This window comes from Mustelus asterias, chromosome 13 (assembly GCF_964213995.1).
Source record: "Mustelus asterias chromosome 13, sMusAst1.hap1.1, whole genome shotgun sequence".
Lineage (NCBI taxonomy): Eukaryota > Metazoa > Chordata > Chondrichthyes > Carcharhiniformes > Triakidae > Mustelus > Mustelus asterias.
Window position 1 is genome coordinate 93317070 of NC_135813.1, and position 22699 is coordinate 93339768.

Genomic DNA, 22699 nt, shown 5'->3' on the forward strand with positions numbered 1-22699 from the left:
GGTAAGAAATAGATGTTTATTTCTCTGAGGCTGTTACGAAAAGAAATGCTTAAAAATGAACAATGTTGGAAACATTTCACTTGAGGGTCTATTTTATTCTGGGTTCATGGAATGTTGATGTGGAGATGCCGGCGTTGGACTGGGGTAAACACAGTAAGAAGTTTAACAACACCAGGTTAAAGTCCAACAGGTTTATTTGGTAAACAAATAAACCTGTTGGACTTTAACCTGGTGTTGTTAAACTTCTTACTTCATGTAATGTTCCCAGGAGGGAAGTTAATATTTGCTTCTGGTGAGATAGTTTAATTATCGGTAATTGTGTGGTTTTTTTTAATACAACTGAGTGGCTTTTCTATTTCTATCGGGGTTGTTTCACAGGAGTTTCCCCGGTTGCTCTATTTTAGCAGTGTTTCTGGGGGCGGGCAAGTTTTAAAGTTTGCTGAAAGTTTTTTTTTTGCTTTTAACAACTTGTGGTCCCGCCCTCTCAGTCGGGATCTGGCGCGAAAGGGAACACGCTGGTCAGAGGGGAAGAAAGCTGCCAGTGTTACACCAGTCTGTGTTTGCTGAATCCACTAGACATCTTTCCAAACTCTGAAAATATTAATTCATTTCGTGGGAAACCGTTCCTCAAAATGATCGGGCAGAAAACCATCGCATCTTACTTCACTGCAACCACTAAGAAAAGAACTTCATCTGAACTCTCAGACGAAGTAATTGAGAATGGGAAGGAAAGTAATCAAGAAGAGGTGAAAAAAGCGTTCTTATAATAAGTGCGGGATTAATGTGGATCTGGCCAATTTTTGAATGAGTTCAGTGTATTTCAAATGGAATATTTTGTGGCTGTATAGTGTGAGTTTCTGTTTAACTATTCTTGCCCCTTGAAGAAGTTGAACTTTCTTTGAGGGAGTGGTTTGTGGTTTAAGTAACTTTGATCATGTTTTTTAAAAAATTCCCCATCCGGATTTTTTTTCCAGTCACCTTTTGGTGTTTTATTTCAGCCGACTGTTACAATTAATCCTAGTGAGGGGGGGAGGGGAGGGGAGGGGGGGGGGAATAAAATAGCAACTTGTTTTAAAATGAAGCGGTGGTGCTCACTGTGCGCCAGTTTACAAATCAATAAAAGATTTCTGCATTTTATCCACAAACTCACTTGTAACACATGAGACTTGATCTCCGTTATGGACAAGTGTATTGTTTTAATTATTTAACACATGCAGTCACTCCTTTTGCGATTTTTGAATAATGTTGGGGTTTGTGCCATTTCTCTTAATAGTGGAAAATAAATTTATCAAGTTATTTAAAGAACACTTGTAATTACAACGTGAATTCAATCGATTTGCAGATGACATGGATTATTTTACAGTAAAATCTTATTTTACATTACAATTTGCCCGGAACAGACTAAATTCATGTTGTGATATCAGTTATAGTATTGTTTCTCTCAGTTAACATGTAGTTTTTCAAGTTGAAGATGTTAAATTTGTACCATTTTTCTTAAGCTTAACAATGCTGGAAATTTTTTGTTAAAATCTATGACAAAATTGACAATATTTTCCCTCTTACATTCAGAGTTGGCGGGAAAGTTACTTTTTGGGAGGGGAACAACCAATGGGAGTGAGGGGGCGGGGCTGTGATGGAACATTGCGACAAGAGGGGGCGGGGTTAGTCAATATCTCCCGCGGTTTTGGCCCTCCCAGGTGAGTGTATGTCCGGGATGTACCTGTACACTCAGTACCTGCTCCTTCGCCCCTGTCTCTGCCGCCTCTCAACCCGCTGCCTCTCCCTCCGCCGGCAGGAGCACAATGGCTTGAGGACCCCCGTGAAGAAGCTGAGGGCCGGCCTGGAGGGCGAGGAGGAGGCGCCGCCGCTCAAGCCCAGCTCCCCGCTCAGCCCCGAGCAGCTGTCCCGCATCGAGAGGAACAAGCAAGCCGCCCTGCAGAGACTTGCGGCCCGCAATGTGCCCCCGGGTTTCGGGGAGAGCTGGAAGAAGGAGCTGCTGATGGAGTTCAGCAAGCCTTATTTCATCAAGGTAAGGTAGACTGCTACATCTACAGAGATTTATATTTCATCCCTGCCTCCTCTTCCCAGAATCTGTACTCGTTTAAAACCTGTTGCATTCCTAACGTTTGCCACTTACGATGGCAGTTCACCAACTCCCAGCAGTAGCTCTTTGTCTCTCCCTTTCAACGTTTTCTGCTTTAATTTGATATTTTCACTATATATTTTAAGTTTTTGAGCTTTAGATTTCTTCTGGAATCGTTGCAATTTCATAGAATCAGAGGTTTACAGCATGAAAAAGGCCCTTCCGCCTAACTTGTCCAGGCCACCCTTTTTTTTTAAACCCCTAAGCTAGTCATAGTTGCCTGCATTTGGCCCATATTGTTCCTGATCTGAACTGTGGCCTTGTGTATTTTCTAGAGTGGGGTTAAAGTAAAGTTTATTTATTAGTCACTAGTAGGCTTACATTCACACTGCAATGAAGTTACTGTGAAAATCCCCGAGTTGCCACACTCCGGTGCCTGTTCAGGTACACTGAGGGGCAATTTACCATGGCCAATTCACCTAACCTGCACATCTTTTGGACTGTGGGAGGAAACCGGAGCGCACAGAGGAAACCTGTACAGACTCCGCACAGTAAGAAGTTTAACAACGCCAGGTTAAAGTCCAACAGGTTTATTTGGTAGCAAAAGCCACAAGCTTTTGGAGCCTTAAGCTCCTTCAGGTGAGTGGGAATTCTGTTCACAAACAGGACATATAAAAAGACAAACTCAATTTACAGAATAATGGTTGGAATGTGAATACTTACAGCTAATCAAGTCTTAAAGGTACAAACAATGTGTGTGGAGAGAGCATTGGCTGTCCTGTCTGGAGACAATACACATCTCTTTAACCTGTCTTAATGCTCTCTCCACACACATTGTTTGTACCTTTAAGACTTGATTAGCTGTAAGTATTTGCATTCCAACCATTATTCTGTAAATTGAGTTTGTGTCTTTATATGCCCTGTTTGTGAACAGAATTCCCACTCGCCTGAAGAAGTAGCTTAAGGTTCCGAAAGCTTGTGGCTTTTGTTACCAAATAAACCTGTTGGACTTTAACCTGGTGTTGTTAAACTTCTTACTGTGTTTACCCCAGTCCAATGCCGGCATCTCCACACAGACAGTGACCCAAGCCAGGAATTGAATCTGGGTCCCTGGTGCTCTGAGGCAGCAGTGCTTGCCACTGTGCTGCCCCTTGCTAAGTAATGTTTTAATAGCTTGTTAGAGATCAGTTAGAAATTTGGGTTGATTTTATTTCTTGGGGTGGGGGCATTACTGGAAGGACCAGCATTTGTTGCCCATCGCTATTTTTATTTCAAATATATTTTATGAATAAATCTGAAATAGTACAGAAAATAAATTTCAAATCATTATAAACAGTGACGTGTGTCCATATTTGCAGTTTCCTTAACTTCAATATTTTACAGAGCTCAGTTCAAAGACATTACATACGTTGCAGTACAGTTTTGAGTCCTTTGTTAAACTATATACATTCATCACATGTTGCTGTGTGCTGCTTTTACAGAGTTGCACACAGTTACTCAGTCCGAGGGTTTTTGCAGTTACTGGCCCCTCGGCCTGCCTTGATTGTCTTTAAACGGTGGCCTTTTCCCCCTTGTGCCTCTGCGGTAGCTGCCCCAAGCTTGAGAGCATCCCTCAGGACCATGGAATGTGCCAGTCTGCAATGTTCAGTTGTGGGCACTTTCTTTGCGCTGGAAGATTGGCAAGTTTCGGGCGGACCAGCACTCAGTGTCTGACTTGGCCATTTCAGAGGATAGTTAAGGATCAACTACATTGCTGTGAATCTGGGGTCACATGTAGGTCAGACTGGGTAAGGCCAGCAGATTTCCTACCCCAAAGGACATTAGATAATCGATAGTTTGAGTCACCATTATTGAGGCTAACTTTATATTCCAGATTTATTAATTTAAATTCCACTAGCTGCCATGCTGGGATTTGAACACAGGGTCTGTGTGGGCTGGCGAGTGACGGGGGGTGGGGGGGGGGGGTCCGAGTGCACTGCTTGGTGTCTGTCTGAAATGTTTCAATCTGCTTTGTTTGCAGCTGATGGCGTTTGTAGCGTTGGAGAGGAAACGTTACACAGTTTACCCACCACCTCATGAAGTCTTCACATGGACGGAGATGTGTAATATCCACAATGTGAGTACTGTGCTGTTGTCCATCTGAATCGCACTCTCTGCATTTGATGTCTTCAGCAGCAAGATGTATCCATGTCAACTGTCAATCTGCACTTTTTGAAGCAAATATTTAGTTTAAGTCTGAAGTAGGGAGGATGCATAATTTAGATGTGTGCTCCCCTCCGAGCTAAAGCTTGAGGCTTCAACTTCACTCCATGGAGTTCAAACCAGTGCCATATGGAGACACCCCCCCCCCCCCCCCCCCATGTCCCTTAATCCCTTTAGCCCCAAGAGCAATAACTAATTTCTTCTTGAAATCGCACGGTTTTGGCCTCAATGACTTTGTGGTGATGAATTTCACAGATTCACCACACCTCCAACAGTGCAGAATTCCTGTTGTGCTGAAGTGTTGACTGAGGTCTTATCCAAGTCTGTTTGCAGGCTCTAGCGAGAGCGTAACCAGCTGAAGCATGCAATCACTGAAGGGTCCTTCCTACCTGTTCGGCCATCAATACTGTATGCTCAATTAACCTTGTGCCTGTTTCTAGAATCAACGCTTGGGTTTTGAGCAAAAGGCAGAAGTAACGGCTCAAGCAAATGCCAACATTACATGAAATCTTGTGGTCAGTCATAATGTCAAGGAGGAGCCCATTCGGTCCATCTAATCTGTGCCTTTTGAAAGACATTTTACTGTCACAAATGTAGCGGTTTGTGTAAAGAATCTGTTCCAAAGATACTCATTTAATCTTGGTGCAAATAATCAGCACCCTGCATTTCTCTACTAGTGTAATTTATGAATTAATCCTGTTTCTCTGTGGCATTTACTGCCATATACAGATAAGCACAGGACATGCAGTCCTACTGATAATGAAAGGGTAATTGTTTACCTGGTAGCGTGCTATCTTGTAGCTTTTCGAAAGACTCATGTTCTGGTTTATTGGGGACTCTCTGCTTATGGGAACAGCCTTTGTGTTGGAGAGTGAGCAGTGAAGTGGCTGATGAGCTCTTGCTTGTAAACTTGTTGAGACACCCAGTCTTGGGCACTTTTGATTCAGGTGTGTTACAGCCAATTGAAAAGTTTTGACTGGAGTTATTCCGCCCTGCCCCCCCCCTGTGGTGCAAGTGAGATATTTCCAGTTGCTTTCTCTCATCTGTGACACGGAGCTGAGGCAGTTTCGTACTGTAGGGTTCAATTCCTGGCTTGGGTCACTGTCTGTGTGGAGTCTGCACGTTCTCCCTGTGTCTGCGTGGGTTTCCTCCCACAAGATGTGCGGGTTAGGTTGATTGGCCATGCTAAATTGCCCCTTAGTGTCAGGGTAAATGTGTGGGGTTACTGGAATAGGGCCCGGGTGGGATTGTGTTCGGTACAGGCTCGATGAGTCGAATGGCCTCCTGTACTGTAGGGATTCTATGATTCTGAGCTCTGGTATCGTCTGCTAACCCCCAAAATCATGTTTGTTTTGAATTGAGCTGCAGCGTTTCTCTGTTCCTATTTTAGTTTCTCGATGTTTAATTTTTTTCTTTGCTTTCTCATCAGTTTGCTGGATTTCAATTTCCAAATTAAAATTACATTGTTTTCCGTAACTTTTGACGAGGCATCATGATGTGTCGAGGTATTATGTTTCCCATGGAGAGTTTTTGCAGACTTAAATCTTCCCTTTAACATGGGCATTTAGCCCCTCCACCAGGAGCTGGTCTATCATGAGTTTTAACATGAAAACATACGCACATGAGCAGGACTCACCAAATAATTTTTTCTCTCCATGTCTTTTTGAAGGAAACAGTTACAGCACGCACTTGGGTGAACCCCAGTTAAGATCAAGTAATTTGGATAAAACACGACGCTTTGAACCTGGAGACTTGCTGATTTCTACATCTATTTCATAGAATCCCTGCAGTGCAGAAGGAGGCCATTCGGCCCATTGAGTCTGCACCGACCACAATCCCACCCAGGCTCTACTCCTGCACCCCCACATGTTTACACTGCTAATCCCCTGACACTAGGGTCAATTTAGCGATCCACCTAGCCCGCACACCTTTGGAATGTGGGATGAAACGGTGCAAACTCCATGCGGACAGTGACCTGAGGCTGGAATTGAACCTGGGTGCCTGGTGCTGTGCTAACCACTGTGCCGTCCATGTTGCAGTACCCATTATTGTGGAAGTTTACTGAACAAACAGCTGGCTGATGGATTCTTTGAAAGTCCAAATTCTAATGGCACTGCTCGACTTCGCAGTAGTTCTGTAGATTCCCCTATTTGAACATTTTTTTAAGAAAGATAGTGTTTCCTGCTTCAGCTTTTCCTGTGGCAAAAACAATTCCACGCTTGATTAAATTACAATGGATGATCCCTCAAAACTGACCCTTTTTTGACCCAGCCAGAGGCTGTAATCTGTATCCCTTCACCATATCCAGTTTATTCCCCCTCCTTTTCTCTCTTTTCCCCCTGTGCAAATACCATGATCTTGAGCCTCTCTTCGTAACTATTGCTTCCTGTCACTAGTGAATCCACACTGTATTCCCCTCTGCTTTTAATACCTTCCTGTAATCAGGCACTTTGTGGCATTAGTATATTTGTCATTCCCTATGGTGACTGCTGGCCTTTTTACTGATCAAACATCCCTGTGTTTGTACTGTCAGAACCAGTTCTAATTGCATTTCCAGGAATGCGCTCATAGCATCTTTCCAATTCACCTTATATTCCCGTTCCTTGTTCTTCCTAAAATATATTATTCCGCATTTCTCACCATTTAAGTTGCCTCTAACAAAGATGAGGCATCAGGGTTAATGGCTGAACCTCTCTCTCTCTGGCCGTGCACCTTGCCTTTTGAGGGGGTGTGCTCTGTAATTCGATCCTGTAATATGGTTTAGTGTGGGCCAACATTTTGAAATGTAATAGTGTGGGATTGTTTTTAGATTTTAAAATCCTCAATTCAGCCGCCAGTCTGGTGTGAAATGTTAAAACGCTGGTAAAGCTCAGAGGGGGACTATTCAGTAAGAAGGATAATGGAGTAAAAGGCAGCTTTGTTTTTTTTTTGTGTTCAGGTCAAGGTGGTTATTCTTGGCCAGGATCCGTACCATGGACCAAAGCAGGCTCACGGGCTTTGCTTCAGTGTAAGGCGCCCAGTGCTACCTCCACCCAGGTATGTTGCCATCTCATCTACTGTGTTCTAGGTCAAACACTTGATAAGTTTTTATCTATGTGGGTTAGGTTGATTGGTCATGCTAAATTGTCCCTTGGTGTTCCGGTGTCTGTAGGTTAGAGGGATTAGCGAAGTAAATATGTGGGGTGATAGGGATAAGGCCTGGGTGCAGACTCAGTGGGCCGAATGGCCTCCTTCTGCACTGTAGGGATTCTATGAACTTGCACAATTGTTCTCTAAATTTTAAAGGGGGTAATGGTTTGCCCAGTGAATCCTCTTGGCAAACTAACTAGAGCGTTATGTTCTCCGATCACCAACCTTCAGGACATAGAACCAAGTAGGTGTAACACTAGTTCAGTTTCTGGTGATAGACCAGGAGCTCCATCCTACCTGCCCCACACTCGCGACAGCTGGAGCATCGAGTCTAAGCTCTCCCTCCCCGATACATCATCTCTAATGCAGACCAATTCCCAAAAACGTGCTCTAACTAGTTCAGAAGATCCTATGGACGGGGTGTTCAATAAAGTCATTTACTTTTTGTATTATGCAGTCTCAGTCACGATCTGGTCCAGCTCCTATTTGAAGTCAGAGTGTTGCTGTCCACTGCCAGCCAGCAACATACTCTAGAAAGCCAGGTTATTTTAGGGAAGGTAACTTGCCTTTGTGCCCCTGGGTGGAGCAAGCTTGGGAAGTCCCTCATCACCATTTGCTGCAGACATGCCAGCTTGCTGCCAATGTCATGGTGGATGTTGGTTTACAATGTGCTCATAGGGTAGCACAGTGGTTAACACTGCTGCCTCACCTGTGCCAGGGCCCTGGGTTTGATTCCTGGCTTGGGTCACTGTCTGTGTGGAGTTTGCACATTCTCCCTGTGTCTGCGTGTGTTACCTCTGGGCGCTCCGGTTTCCTCCCACAGTCCAAAGATGTGCAGGTTAGGTGGATTGGCCATGGGAAATTGTCCCAAGGTGTATAGGTTAGGCGGATTAGCCATGGGAAATGCTTGGGGTTACGGGGATAGGATGGAGGCAAGCCCTGGGTGGGGATACTCTTTCGCAGAGTTGGTGCAGACTCGATGGGCCAAATGGCCTTTTTCTGCATTGTAGAGATTCTATGATCTGCCCTTTCTTGCCCTGCTCATGTTCAGTACCCTGCCTGGTTTACTTCACGCGCAGGGTGAGGTGTTGGAGGGCATTTGCCACTATACTGCAGTGTGAATCCGTGAGCTGGCTATGAGCCTGCCAAATTTTCTTTGTTTTTGAAATTGGGTTTTAACATTTTACCCACCCAAAGATAGCGAGAGGGAAATTGGTAATAATGTAATTTGTCTGTTTTTAATCTCTAAGTCCCAAAGAGATTAAGATCTGGTAACGTCTCCCGCACACCATTATCCTGCAAGGACACCCAGCATTGGTGCAAATTCCCTCTGCAAAGATGATGCTTTGTGTTTGATTACAACAAGCTTTATTCTTTGGGTGTGATTGTTAAAGGGTGGGGGGGGATCCATGGGGGTGGGTAGTGCTTAAGAGCAGCATGTCCTGTTGCAGTAAATAGCTTGGAGATATTCATTATTATCCCGAGGGCCCCCAGTTTTCCCAAATCGTCTTGGTAAATGTTTCTTTGGGTCATTTGGTTAGCAGCAGCGGTTATTGAGCCCGATCCTGTCCTCTTTCTGTCTGGAGATTTGCACACCTGGGTTTTTTTTTAGCAAATAGCCATCCAGATGAGAAGAGTTTGTCTGATTTTTCGCAGCCAGGCTGAGTGTAAACTGGAATTGAAGCTTGGGCTTTCATGTTTGCTGTAGCTTTGTTCCATTATCCGATTGGGCCTGTGAGAGGAGCTTCTTTTAAATGCGTGTGGGCCAGCTTCACTGAAATGGTCTCAATTTTATTACTTAATTATTACAGCTCCATCCTGATCTATGCCCACCATTTTGAGTGTGCGAGGTCACAGAAGTGATGTCCTATTCCTGCTTATTAAAAGAAATGTCTTGTAGGAGGGGGAAGTCTACTTGAAGCAGGTACTAGATCAGACCGGAGGTAGAACAATTGTGATTTAAAACACGGTAGCACAGTGGTTAGCACTGCTGCCTCACAGCATCAGGGACCCGGCTTCAATTCCCAGCTTGGGTCACTGTCTGTGCGGAGTCTGCACATTCTCTGTGTCTGTGTGGGTTTCCTCTGGGTGCTCTGGTTTCCTCCCACAGTCTAAAGATGTGCGGGTTAGGTTGATTGGCCATGCTAAATTACTACTTAGTGTCAGGGGAACTAACAGGGTAAATACATGGCGTTACAGGGATAAGGGTTGAATAGGATTGTGGTCAGTGCAGACTCGATGGGCTGAATGGCCTCCTGCACTGTAGGGATTCTATGAAAACCAGGCAATTCCCATGAAGCTGGACAACGTGCATTTTAAAAACCCAATCTCCCTCCGGTTCAATCCTATCAGAAATGGGGCAGCACAGTGGTTAGCACTGCTGCCTCACAGCATCAGGGGCCCGGGTTCAGTTCCCAGCTTCGGTCACTCTGTGCGGAGTCTGCACATTCTCCCCGTGTCTGCGTGGGTTTTCTCCAGATGTCCCTGTTTGTTCACACAGTCTGAAAGATGTACTGGTCAGATGCATTGACCATGCTAAATTCATCCTCTGTACCCGAACTGGCACCGGAGTGTGGCGACTGCGGGATTTTCTTAGTAACTTCATTGCAGTGTTAATGTAAGCCTACTTGTGACACTAATAAATAAACTTCAAAAAAGAAGCAATAGCAGGTGAGAAGGCCTGAGCTTTGATCTGTTTGCATGCAGTCGATCCCAGCTTGGCTACTAAAATCGGCCAACGTTTCTCAGAGGGAGTGAGTGGATCTGATGGTTTGTGAAGAGTTGGATCCTTTGACCAGTCCTGTGATGGGGGTTGAACAGTCTACTCCAGCTCACCAATGATTGTCTTTGTTTCCCAACAGTCTGGAAAACATGTACAAGGAGCTCCAATCAGACATTGAAGGCTTTGAACCCCCAGGACACGGTGATCTAACTGGCTGGGCGAAGCAAGGTAACGCACGTTTGGGGGAAACGGTGTTCTGTTCGTGTTGAGGTTTACTGGGATGAGGTGGTAGTCATAGACTTAAATCCAACCCCCCAAGGTTAAAATTGCAAGTTGTGTCCTGTTTAATATTGGAGGTAGAAACAATGTCTAAGGTTCACCCATCATAGTATACTGAGGGGCCAGTACCCAACTCCAAGCTCTCGAGCTTTCTGGAGTTTGCACATTCTCCCCGTGCCTGCGTGGGTTTCCTCCAGGTGCTACGGTTTCCTCCCACACTCCAAAGGTGTGCTGGATAGGTGGATTGGCCTTGCTAAATTGCCCCTTAATGTCAGGGGGACCAGTAGGGTAAATATGTGGGGTTAATGGGGATAGGGTCTGAGTGGGATTGTCGTCGATGGGATGAATGCCTGCCTTCTGCACTGTAGGGATTCCATAGTTTGGCATGAGATGTATATTGTAAATATAACCTATAATTGAGGTGCCTCAGTACAGAGAATTTGAATTGTTCTTTAACAGAATTTGACAGAATAAAATACTTTTATGAGTGAAGGACGTTTTTGAGGGGACAAAAGAGAGACCAAGATTGTCGATGGGGAAAACTGTAAGGGCAGATCCATCAAATGAGTGTTTCATGTCTTGGCCCTTTAGACTCCTGGAGCTGCTGTGTGCCAGACTAAAGCAAACCTCTTTCCTAATGGGTTATATTTGTATTTGAAACAGGAGTGTTGTTGCTGAATGCAGTCCTCACTGTGCGAGCTCACCACGCCAACTCGCACAAAGAGCGGGGTTGGGAAGATTTCACGGACGCAGTGGTGTCTTGTCTGAATAGCCAGCTGGACGGCTTGGTCTTCATGCTGTGGGGGGCGTACGCACAGCGGAAAGGCAGCGCGATCGACAGGGTACGTTGTTAACTTTTTTCTCTGCAAGCAGCTATAATCTAGGGAATTCACACATAATACGAAACAATCTCATTTGAAAGGGGAGCTAAGTGTTCGCATTTGTGTAGTGCCTTCCCCATCCAGAGGATGTCCCAAAGTGCTTCACACCCATTGTTGTGATTGTTGATAAAGGTGACGGCAAAAAGACTGGTTTAATCTATTAGCTGAGGAGGAAATGTGCCACAAAATCTGTTACTTGTGAATGGGTGCCTTGATTGAATATCTCACCCAATGGGTGGGTTGAACCTGTTGGGGGTGCACGACATGTTTGTGGAGTGACGCAGTTTCTCTCTATGGTTCCTGGCACTACATTATCTACATTGCGTGAGGAACAGAGTGCCAGGAGCTGGTGGTAGTGTTGGTTCTGGTCGCCTTTTGTAATGGTTTAGGATGGTTGGTTGTTGCTATCTTACTCTTTCCCCCTCTAGAGCTTCTGTTTACATGTGCAGCGATAATGATACTTTGAATGGGGCATTGCAAGTGATAAATGTCATGTGGGAGGCAAAGTTATAACTTAGCACATTGTGTGGGGAGGTTTCGCCAATCATAGTCCCCAGTTTCACTTCAGCAATGCCCCCCCCCCTTGCAAAAAAATACTCAGATTCTACTATATCATAGTTGCTCCACAAGTAACAACAGCAAAATTCACCAAGGCTGTCACCTGAGGTGCTGGGCTAAAGTGATTGCTTTGGCAGAGAAGTGGGAGTAATTGTGAGATGCCTTTGGTCGTGCAGTAATCTGCTTTCTGTTCTTAGTGTGCTGTCACTCTCCAACCAGTCTGAGTATGGTGGCGGTCATTGGCATCAGTTAATGTGACAACTGGGAATTGAAACTGGGACCTTTTTATTATCACACTGGATCAGCCTAGGCAATTTGAGCTGCTGGATGTTTGCTTATCTGTCCTGTATGATTCTGTACTGTGTGCACAACCTGGGTCTGTGCGAGGGATGTATTGATGCTGTGTGGGAGTTCCTCTCTCAAGACTGTGTGCATGTAGTAATGCCTCCTGTATCTAACTGGATTGCCACTTTGTTGCAGAAACGCCACCATGTCCTGCAGACAGTTCACCCGTCCCCCCTCTCCGCACACCGAGGCTTCTTTGGCTGCAAGCACTTCTCCAGAACCAACGAGTTGTTGAAGAAATCGGGGAAGACTCCCATCAATTGGAAGCTGCTGTGAGCCCAGTCAGGAGAAAGTGTGCATTGGTGGGATCACACTGGGATTCAATGATGTGATAACCAAGAATTTACCGTTAGCCAGACTTGGGTGGGATTACTGATTTCAGATTAACTGAAGTTGGTGGGCCCTTGTTACCAGATAGTTATATATTTTGAAATTTGGTCAATTTTTTTTACACTTCTGGGAAAATGGCACTCACTCGATCGTGCTGGTAAAGATGCTTTGTCCAATGGCCCAAGAGTGTGTCAGTGAAGGTAAAATATCCTTTAACTACAGAATTTACACGGGAATGGCTGAATTTAGTCCATGACTAAAAAGCTTTTAAAGTGCAACTTCATTGTAAATATGTCTGTGTTGCGTTCATTTGTTAATGCTGTTTGCTGTAAAATGCTTTAGTGTTGGCTTGTGAATATGTTAAATAAAGGTTTTTATTTCTTTTTGAGTTTGTTCATCAATCTTTTGGAAAATGACTTGAATAAGAAAGAGAACTTGGAAAAGCTCCCTTCACCACCTGCTTGGCTGTGTTCCAGTCTACTTCTGAAGAGGCAGTCACTCCTGTCTAGGCAAACATGGTTGTCAATTTAAGACAGCTCTTGATTGCTGTATAACTGACAACACACTGGATCTGTATGTACCTGGATTGGGTTTAGTGTCACTGAATTACCACTGCCCCTATCATCCCTATACAGAATGCACTGAGGTCATCTAAAATTAACCTGACGTAGTCAAGAGTGGTGATGGGCAACTTAGGCTAGTGAGTGGGCTGTATGAGTGGCCCTCCTTCATCTGGCTGGGCTACAAGATTGAAATCGGGCTTGTTCACTAGCCATGTCCCCCATGAATAAGATTCGATATATTTAATGCACACTGCATATTTCATAATGACTGAAAATGCTTAATCATGTATTAATGGAACGGTCCATTTAAAATAGTGTAAATATTTCTTTTGTTTTCACCTTGGACACAGAAATGCACTTCCTTGTCAATCAGCACTTGCTTCACATGTCCTTCCATTATCTTCGTATCATTTCAGTCAAGCCATAGCAAAACAAAAACTACATGGCTGGTGTAGGAGGGCAACTTGGGGAGTGTGGGCTGCAGCAGGAGAGGGAAGAATGGAAAGGGTTAAACAGATATCCACGCTCACTGTAGGAAGACACACGACAGCGCTCCAAAAGCTTGTGGCTTGTGCTACCAAATAAACCTGTTGGACTTTAACCTGGTGTTGAGACTTCTTTGAATTTTAAGAGCAGGAGTGAAGCCTGGTCTCTTGTCAGAGGCATTGGAACTAATTACTTCACTTCAGATGGAGTTCTTCCTCTCTTGTAATGTCTCCAAGTCTCCTGTTGATGGCAGTCTTCTCTTAGATGATGGGGGGAGTAACTGAATCGATGAGTTCTTCAATCCTGCTGTTCCAGAGTTGTGGAGTAGGCCATTCGGCCCTTTGAACATGACTCTGCCATTATGATTCATAGAATCTCTCCTATAGTGCGAAAGAGGCCATTTGGCCCACAGAGTTTGCACCGACTCTCTGACAGAGTATCTTACTGAGGCCCTATCCTCATAACCCCACACATTTCCCATGGTTAATCCAACTAACCTACACATCTTTGGATGGTGGGAGGAAACCCACACAGACATGGGGAGAACGTGCAAACTCCACATGGACAGTGACCCAAGGCTGGAATTGAACCCAGGGTCCCTGGTGCTGTGAGGCACCAATGCTAGCCATTGTGCCTCCCTAATATGGCTGATCTGAAAGACTCAACTCTGCTTTCCAGCCTGTTTCCCCAAATTCCTTGACATCCCTCATTGATTCAAAATCTTGCTGCTTTGTGGAAGTTAAAGTGCTCAGATTTACAAATATGCCTTCTCTGTAACAGCTTGTGAGAATGTTATCAGTTGCAGTCCTTCTGTCTGCTTCAGACTAGGCCATATAACATTCTGCTTTTTGACCTTCACCAGAGGGTGAACAAGCCCAGATTTTTTTCCATAACAAATATCAAAGATGAGATATGGGGATATGCTATGCAAATGAAGGATTATCAGAAATCAATTTTTCATCAAATGAGAAAGGGCGAAAAGCCAGGATTTAATTGGCAAATCTATATGTCAATGAAAGATGTGAAAAATCTCTTGTTCCTGATTTGCTGCAATTGTCTATAATTGCTGAGCTGTTTCTCTGTAACGTCAGAACCACTCCAGCCATTTCGATGGAGGGAGGGGAGTTCTCCTTGTGCATAAGTAATTAAAGACCTTGCAGTGGATGCATGGAGTCCAGCGCTGTTTGTGTTAAGTGCCGAAGGTTGCTGGTACACAAAGATCTCTGATCGTTTCAGTCTTGGACATATTCAATGACTGGAGGTCTGATTAAGAGTTGAAGATGGGTCAACGGTGGTTAGCATTGAGTGGGGCTCCTAAGCCACACCAGGTGACACTTTGCAGAATTGAGCACCGTGGCACAAACCACAAATCTCACAAGACAGAAGGCCGTCACCTCAGACTGGACTGTCTGGGGGATTGAAATGCTAATCCTCAGACATTACAACTATTCATCCATTTAAATTCAATTGATTAAGAAATAAACATGGACTAAAAAGCTAGAATCAGTAATGGCGATTAATAACTACCAGATTGTGGGTAAAATCCCATTTCATTCACTAACGCCCTTTTAGAGGAGGAAATCTGCCCTCTTTACCTGGTCTGGCCTACATGTGACTCCAGAGCCACAGCAATGTGGTTGACTCTTAACCACCCTCTGAAATGGCCCAGCAAGTCTCTCAGTTGTATTCTAGAAGATGGCTCACCAGCACCTTCTCGGGGCAATTAGGGATGGGTTATAAACTCTGATGTAATATACCATGAATGATGGGGGGGGGGGAGGGGGGAAGAATCTCTGGTTCATACATTCCATGCCCCAAATTCTCTTGAGCCAAAACTCAGGTAAGAAATCCAGAACCAATATTTGTTAATGATATTTTCAAATGTAAATAAACTGGTAAGTACGTAAAAAATAATGAAGATTATTCTGGAAAGCATAATAACGCTTTTATTTTTCTATGAAATGTAAGAGAACATTCATATTATGCACACACATTTTAACGGTGTATACAATACAATTCCTTGCTTCCGTGGATAATATATATAGATATTTTAATTCTATTTTTGTCACATTTTCACAGATTGAAGATGACACAAATTACAAGTTCCCACTCGTCACATCTTTCGCCTTTACGGCTGGCCTGTGTTCCAGAAGTGACCTTTCCTCCCAGCTGTGCATCTCGGTAAAGCATACTGTTGGTTCACGTCACAGGTACAGCTTCATCTACGTAGCAAAGGTGATTCATTCCTATTTTAAACTGCTAAAGGTAGGCCACAGAGGGAGACAACAGTTTACATTTATTTATATTCTACTTTGAACACAAAGGAGCCTCCGAGGTATGCGAAAGATCTGCTTGGGGGCAGTCTGACACCAACACAGGGGAAGTGGATGATAAGGTGAGCTTTGGTGGGGCTGTTACAGGAAGAGGCAGAGGGCAAGAGTTTTCCAGAGATTCGAACCGAGGCTTCACGATGAACGAGCCAGAGTCAGAAGAACATAAGAACAGAGAGTTGAAGGGTGGAATGGCCTACTCCTGTCCCTAATGCTCATGAAGTCAATTATCCTGTGGCATCAATTTACAGAGGATAGAATCATAGAATGGAATCAGAGAATCCCTACAGTGCAGAAGGAGGCCACTCAGCCCATCGAACCTGTACCGATAACAATTTACCCAGGTAATAGAGGTTTATAAGATGATAGATAGAGTGGACGTTCAGAGACTATTTCCTCAGGTGGATGTAGCTGTTACTAGGGGGCATAACTATAAGGTTCATGGTGGGAGATATAGGAGGGATGTCCGAGGTAGGTTCTTTACTCAGAGAGTGGTTGGGGTGTGGAATGGACTGCCTGCTGTGATAGTGGAGTCGGACACTTTAGGAACTTTCAAGCGGTTATTGGATAGGCACATGGAGCACACCAGAATGATAGGGAGTGGGATAGCTTGATCTTGGTTTCGGACAAAGCTCGGCACAACATCGAGGGCCGAAGGGCCTGTACCGTGCTGTACTGTTCTATGTATCTATGTAGGCCCTACCCCCTGTGACCATACATATTTACTCTGCTAGTCCCCCTGACACTAAGGGACAATTTAACATGGCCAATCAACCTAACCCACACACCTTTGGAGTGTGGGAGGAAACGGGAGCACCCGGAGGAAAGCCACGCAGACACAGGGAGAATGTGCAAACTCCGCACAGACAGTGACCCGAGGCCGGAATTGAACCTGGGTCCCTGGTGCTGTGAGGCAGCAGTGCTAACCACTGTGCCACCGTGCCGCCCCTAAGTTCGATATGATGGGGGCAATGTTCCTGCTCCTTCCGTGCCAGTTACCCGCCGCACACCATGCTGGGTAGGGTACCCGGTAGCCATTAGGCCATTGGATGTGCAAATTGAAGGCCTAACACCCATTTTGGACCATCTCAGGATAATTGGTTCCCAGCTGATCATGGACCACGGACAGTTTTCTCAGGTGAAAAGCAGTCATAAACTAACTGAGTTCACCGGCAAAAAAGTCACGGTTTAAAAAAACTCACCTGAATGCGGAATGAAGGAAGATCAAAGTGATTCTCCCAGCTTCACATTACAGCTGCCCAGTGCTGCCTGCCACCACCTGCTAGCCAGCTCCTCCCCCACCTTCCCGCACCCAATGTGGGTCAGGCGGTGTCCTCCCCGCTGGCTGACCTTTGTCCCCTTCAGGATCAGCGCACTGTCTCTTGGGACCTCTGGCTGATGCCCCTCCACCCCCTCCCCATGTCGTGTCACCATTTTCACCTGGGTCCCTTGTGCATCACTTTTGGCGTGGTGCTTCGTGTGGAACGAGATTGGTCTAGGCCTGGAAGAAGTTGCCGGGAATATGCTGAGGCCATTCCGCGGAGGAATTTGAAGGAAAACACCAAGATTTCAGATGGTGACGGGAAGCCCATGTACTCTACCGAGGAGAGGGGGGGGTGACAGGTGAACGAGACTTAGTACAGGGGTAATGTGAGGAGCAGCTAAGTAAGGGAGGGTATTCTCTGCACAGTGATCATGAACAAGAGCTCTTACTGACTCCTCTTGTCCTAACTCAGCGATGTCAATTGGAGCAACAACAAGACAGGATGAGGATCGGGATGGGGGAACAGCCTCATGGATGTGGCTGAGTTCACTCACTGGCTTTACCAAGATACGCACCCCCGCCCCTTGAATCAAACCTCCTCCGTATCTGGCTGGTTGTGACTGGCAGGCACTGAAATGGCATGAACAATGAGATAGTACTGGACAGGCCCATTGCCCCTGACATACACTGTATGGAAGGACAACACTGTGACATGTCAGTGAGTGGGTCACGTGGTCATACAATGAATACGTTTGGAACTTGTAGCAAATTGCTACTTCCCATGAAATTTATGAACAAAAATGGATGAATAATAATGGACGGTCATCGAGACTTCACCCTTGGGGTCATCTGTGAAAGTGAGAAGAGAGAAAATGTGTCAGGACGGTTCTGCTGGAATGAACATTCAACAACATTCAGGTCTTCGGTCTGTGTTTTTCTGCTCATTTATTCACTAGTGAGATAATATTCTCTTTCAGCGGGTACAAATATGGGAAGTGATGATAACTCTCAGTTCTGGGAGTCTAAACTCTAGAAACATAGAAGATAGGAGCAGGAGGAGGCCATTCAGCCCTTCGAGTCTGCTCCTTTATAGAATCCCTACAGTGCAAAAGGAGGCCATTTGGCCCATCGAGTCTACACCGACCACAATCCACCCAGGCCCTATTCCCGTAACCCCACTTATTTACCCTAGCTAATCCCCCTGACACTAAGGGGCAATTTAGCATGGCCAATCCACCTAACCTGCACATTTTTGGAGTCTGGGAGGAAACCGGAGCACCTGGAAGAAACCCACGCAGACATGGGGAGAATGTGCAAACTCCACAAAGACAGTGACCCAAGGCTGGGGTTGAACCCGGGTCTCTGGCGCTGTGAGGCAGCAGTGCTAACCACTGTGCCACCGTGCCGCTCTTGTAATAACAGTATTTAGATAGCTGGCCCAGTTCAGTTTCTGGTCAATGCTAAACCCCTGTGAGCATTAAAATTCATCCTGGGTCAAAATTGCAATCTCCTGCACATCCCTGATTTTATTCCCTCCACCACTGGCAGCCATACCCTCAGCTGTCTGGGCCCACATGCTCTGGAATGCTCTCCCTAATCTCTTGTCCTTTAAGACGCTCCTTAAAACTACTTCTTTGACCAAACTTGTGGTCATCTATCCTAATGTATCCTGGGTGAGCTTGGTGTCATATTTTGTTCGATAAATGTTCCTGTGAAAGACCTTGGGGTAGTTTTTTTTATTCATTCGTGGGACATGGGCATCGCTGGCCAGGCCAACATTTATTGTCCATCCCTAGTTGCCCTTGTGAAGGTGGTGGTGAGCTGCCTTTTGAATCGCTGCAGTCCATGTTCTGTGGGTTGACCCACAATGCTGTTAGGGAGGGAATTCCAGGATTGTGACCCAGCCACTGTGAAGGAACGGTGATATATTTCCAAGATGTGGAGATGCCGGCGTTGGACTGGGGTGAACACGGTAAGAAGTCTCACAACACCAGGTTAAAGTCCAACAGGTTTATTTGGTAGCAAATACCATTGTTACCAAATAAATTGGTTGACATTGGTACCAAATACCATTTGCTACCAAATAAACCTGTTGGACTTTAACCTGGTGTTGTGAGACTTCTTACCGATATATTTCCAAGTCAGGATGGTGAGCGGCTTGGAGGGGAACTTGGAGTTTACTATGCAAAAGACATTGTGTAAATGTTCTTATCTTCGAGACAGAGGTTGATAGATTTTTGGATACTAAGGGGATTAAGGGATAAGGGGACGGTGCTGGAAGGTGGAGGTTGAGGTAGCAGGTTAGCCACGACCTTACTGAATGGCAATGTCGGCTCAGAGGGCTGAATGGCCAACTCCCGCCTCAATTTCTTATGTTCTCTTTGAAAGATTCAAGGCTTGTTACGTGGGATTGATAAACAGGGGTAGAGGCTAGATCAAAAGAGAAAGCGTTGTGGCTGCAAAATGTGGCAGTCCATCGGAGCAGGTGTGTGTTGTGGTCACCTAAGCTGAAGAGGAATATTACTGGCCAACAGGTGTTAGTAAGTGAGATGATTCTGGGTATGAAGAATCTAAATTGGGAATGAAACATGAAGCATTAACTCTCCCTCCCTCCACAAAGGCAGCCGGGTATTTGTGGAATCCTCTTCACAGTTTTTAGGTCAGATTTCAGAAGTATTTCAGCTGACGTATTTTACATTTGTTAAGGACTCTGTTCATTGAGTCATGTAGTACAGAAGGAGGCCATTCAGCCCACCCTGCCCTTTGAAAGAGCTATCAAAGTCATCTCGCAATGCTTTTAAAACTTCAATCCAAGGATATGGGCTGGCATCTCTAAGTTACCCCAAGAAGATGCAGGTAATTGGCCTTGAATCACTGCAGTTACCAATGATGCTGGTACTAGCTGCCTAGTATATAAAGTATCAGAGGCGTGAAGTTAATGCACTCCCACTCTTCCGTTCTTTCCCACAGTTCCATAAACTTCTCCTTTTCAAGTATATATTTTATTCCATCTTGAGAATTCCCATTCAATCTTCTTCCTCCACCCTTTCAGACAATGCATTCCAGATCAGAGCAAATTACTGCGTAGAATAAAATTCTCCTGACCTATGCTCTGGTTTGTATGCCATTTATCTTCAATGCTGCCTCTGTTTACTGCTGGTGAGAATTGTGGACTGCCCTCACTCAAAGAGAGACTTCTAGGTGACCACTTTGATATTTTCAAGGTTAGGAAGGGACTGACACATCTGCTGTAACTGGTACACACGCTACCTTGAAACATCTCATTGTCACTTACTGTTGACAGTTTAATCATGAAGAAAAGACTGGATTCATGACATGATACAGAGACACCTAATCTTCTCCTTGTATCACTTTCTTCCTCCCTCCCGCACCCCTCCCTACTGCCACAGGAGCAGTGTAAATGATCCCAAATATAAACAGACAGTGCTGGAAAAACTCAGCATGTTTTGCAGCATCTGTGTAGAGAGAAAGAGAATTAATCTCAAATCGAATGTAACTCTTCTTTGGAACTGAATTAATGACCTGCTTGATTCCTTCTTGTACGAACACAGGGAATTCGCTCTCTCAATGATAAGATTTCACTCTAACCCTTTACACCAACGACACTGACAGAAATGTCTTACCACCATCAGATGGCCATTCTTGCCTTTGAAAACCTGTGATTCATGGCCGGAGGTGAAATCCACAATTCCTTCCTTCCCCGGTTGGATTGTGAATTTTAAGCTGAAATGGAAACATAGAGGGTGAAACTCCATGAAATTATTCTGTATACAGAGCAAAAAATATATATAATCTGTAGCAATTTCTCTTGATTAGGTGTATTGGTCATGCTAAATTCTGCCTCGTGTACCCGAAGTGTGGCGACTAGGGGAATTTCACAGTAACTTCATTGCAATGTTAATGTAAGCCTTACTTGTGATTAATAAATAAACAAATTTTATAAAAAAAGATTGGATCATAAAGCTCTGTTGTAGCACTCTGTTCCTGGGGTGGCATGATAGCACAGTGGTTAGCACTGCCACCTCACAGCGCCAGGGACCCTGGTTCGATTCCCAGCTTGGGTCACTGTCTATGCGGAGTCTGCACGTTCTCCTCATGTCTGCACGGGTTTCCTCCCACAGTCCAAAGATGTGCAGGTTAGGTGGATTGGCCATGCTAAATTGCCCCTTAGTGTCCAAGGATGATATTTACAGATCACTCCCCAATGTCGTTATAAGGCTTTCAAGTTATAAAACAGTCTGTTACATGTCACATTCTCATTATAAAGTTGTGTTACAACCCTGTCTTTGTTATACAATCCAGAGGTAGCACTGCCTTACCCTCAGTGTATAAGAGTCTCAGTCCCAACATTATCTGTTCCTCGCTCACTCCAATATAAGATCCCAAGTTACAACACCAAGTTATCAGCCATGATCGAATGGTGGAGTGGACTCAATGGGCTGAATGGCCTAATTTTACTCCTATATCTTATGAACTTATGAACACTTTCCGTTACTTGCTATCCCATCATTATTAGATCTTCAGTTGTAATGTACTGTTCACTTCACTTTAATCTACATATTTGTATTGTTAACATCATCACTGCTGTCTGTCATCAAGGGCCCTTGTGAACTGCATTAACTTCATGGCTCTGTAATGTCATATACTTAGGCAACAGCACCATTGGTAACTGCAGTTGTTCAGGAAAGTCAATTGCCTTCTCAGGGTAACTAGAGATGCCATCCTTGCCAGTGGTGCCCACATCCTCGGATTGAAGTTTGAAAAAACATTTCCCAATTGTAGCCAGTAATAAAAACTCAACACAAGATCATTGTTGCCATGCTACAACCTGTTCAATAAACTAAAGGACTTCCCCGAATTCAATCTCAGCTTGTTCACTGAAATCAGCCAAGGCAATTGGTGGGACACTGCCATTGGCCTCAGCATCCCTGAGCTAAGCAGTGGCAAACCAGTCAAGACCGTTACTCTGCCTGTCAGCACCGCGGTTGCTGCTGAGAGGTACACGGGTGATGGTAGGATTGCGTTCCTGGGGCCAAAGCGCCTGCTGTCTGAGGTTACGCTAGAAGGACATTCTAGCGTTCAGAACGGCTGCCAGGGTATCACCAAGACAAACGTGAGTCAATGCCTTCAAAGGGAAAGAGGGCGCCAATGTCTGAATCAAACGGATTGAGTTTGACAAAAACCTGGGCGCGAGAATGTATGGCCAGAAGCAGGCCATTCGGTCCCTCCAGTCTGTCCTGCCACCCAATGAGATTGTGGCTGATTCGCGAGCTTAACTCCAGTGACTCTCCTTGGTTCCATACCGTGTTTATCAAAGATCTATCAATAGCTGTTTCGAAATTCTCAATTCACCTTCAGTCTCTGCAGCTTTTCAGAGAGAAAGTTCCAGATTTTTTCCTTGTGCAAAAAAATGCTTTCCGACACTATCTCTGGACACCAAAAGAGAAAATGCTGGAAAATCTCAGCAGGTCTGGCAGCATCTGTAAGGAGAGAAAAGAGGCGACGT

The 22699-nt window shown here is 45.0% G+C and overlaps 2 protein-coding genes across 2 annotated transcripts in view; one reads left to right on the top strand and one right to left on the bottom strand.

The window, feature by feature from the left end:
• The first annotated feature begins 496 nt into the window (after positions 1-496).
• On the top strand, positions 497-12917 carry unga (uracil DNA glycosylase a). Its single transcript, XM_078227673.1, has 7 exons — positions 497-746; positions 1796-2029; positions 4104-4199; positions 7224-7321; positions 10276-10364; positions 11079-11257; positions 12335-12917. Exons 1-7 carry the CDS (start codon positions 633-635, stop codon positions 12473-12475), a joined length of 951 nt encoding a protein of 316 aa, XP_078083799.1. The 5' UTR covers positions 497-632; the 3' UTR covers positions 12476-12917.
• A 4988-nt stretch (positions 12918-17905) lies between these two features.
• myo1ha (myosin IHa) overlaps positions 17906-22699 on the bottom strand; it is a 91031-nt gene continuing 86237 nt past the window's right edge. The window contains exons 31-32 of the mRNA XM_078227674.1: positions 20817-20916; positions 17906-18021 (exon numbers count right to left, since the gene is read on the bottom strand). Coding sequence (XP_078083800.1) covers positions 17995-18021; positions 20817-20916 — 127 coding nt within the window. The 3' untranslated portion in view covers positions 17906-17994. The remainder of the gene's footprint in view (positions 18022-20816; positions 20917-22699) is intronic.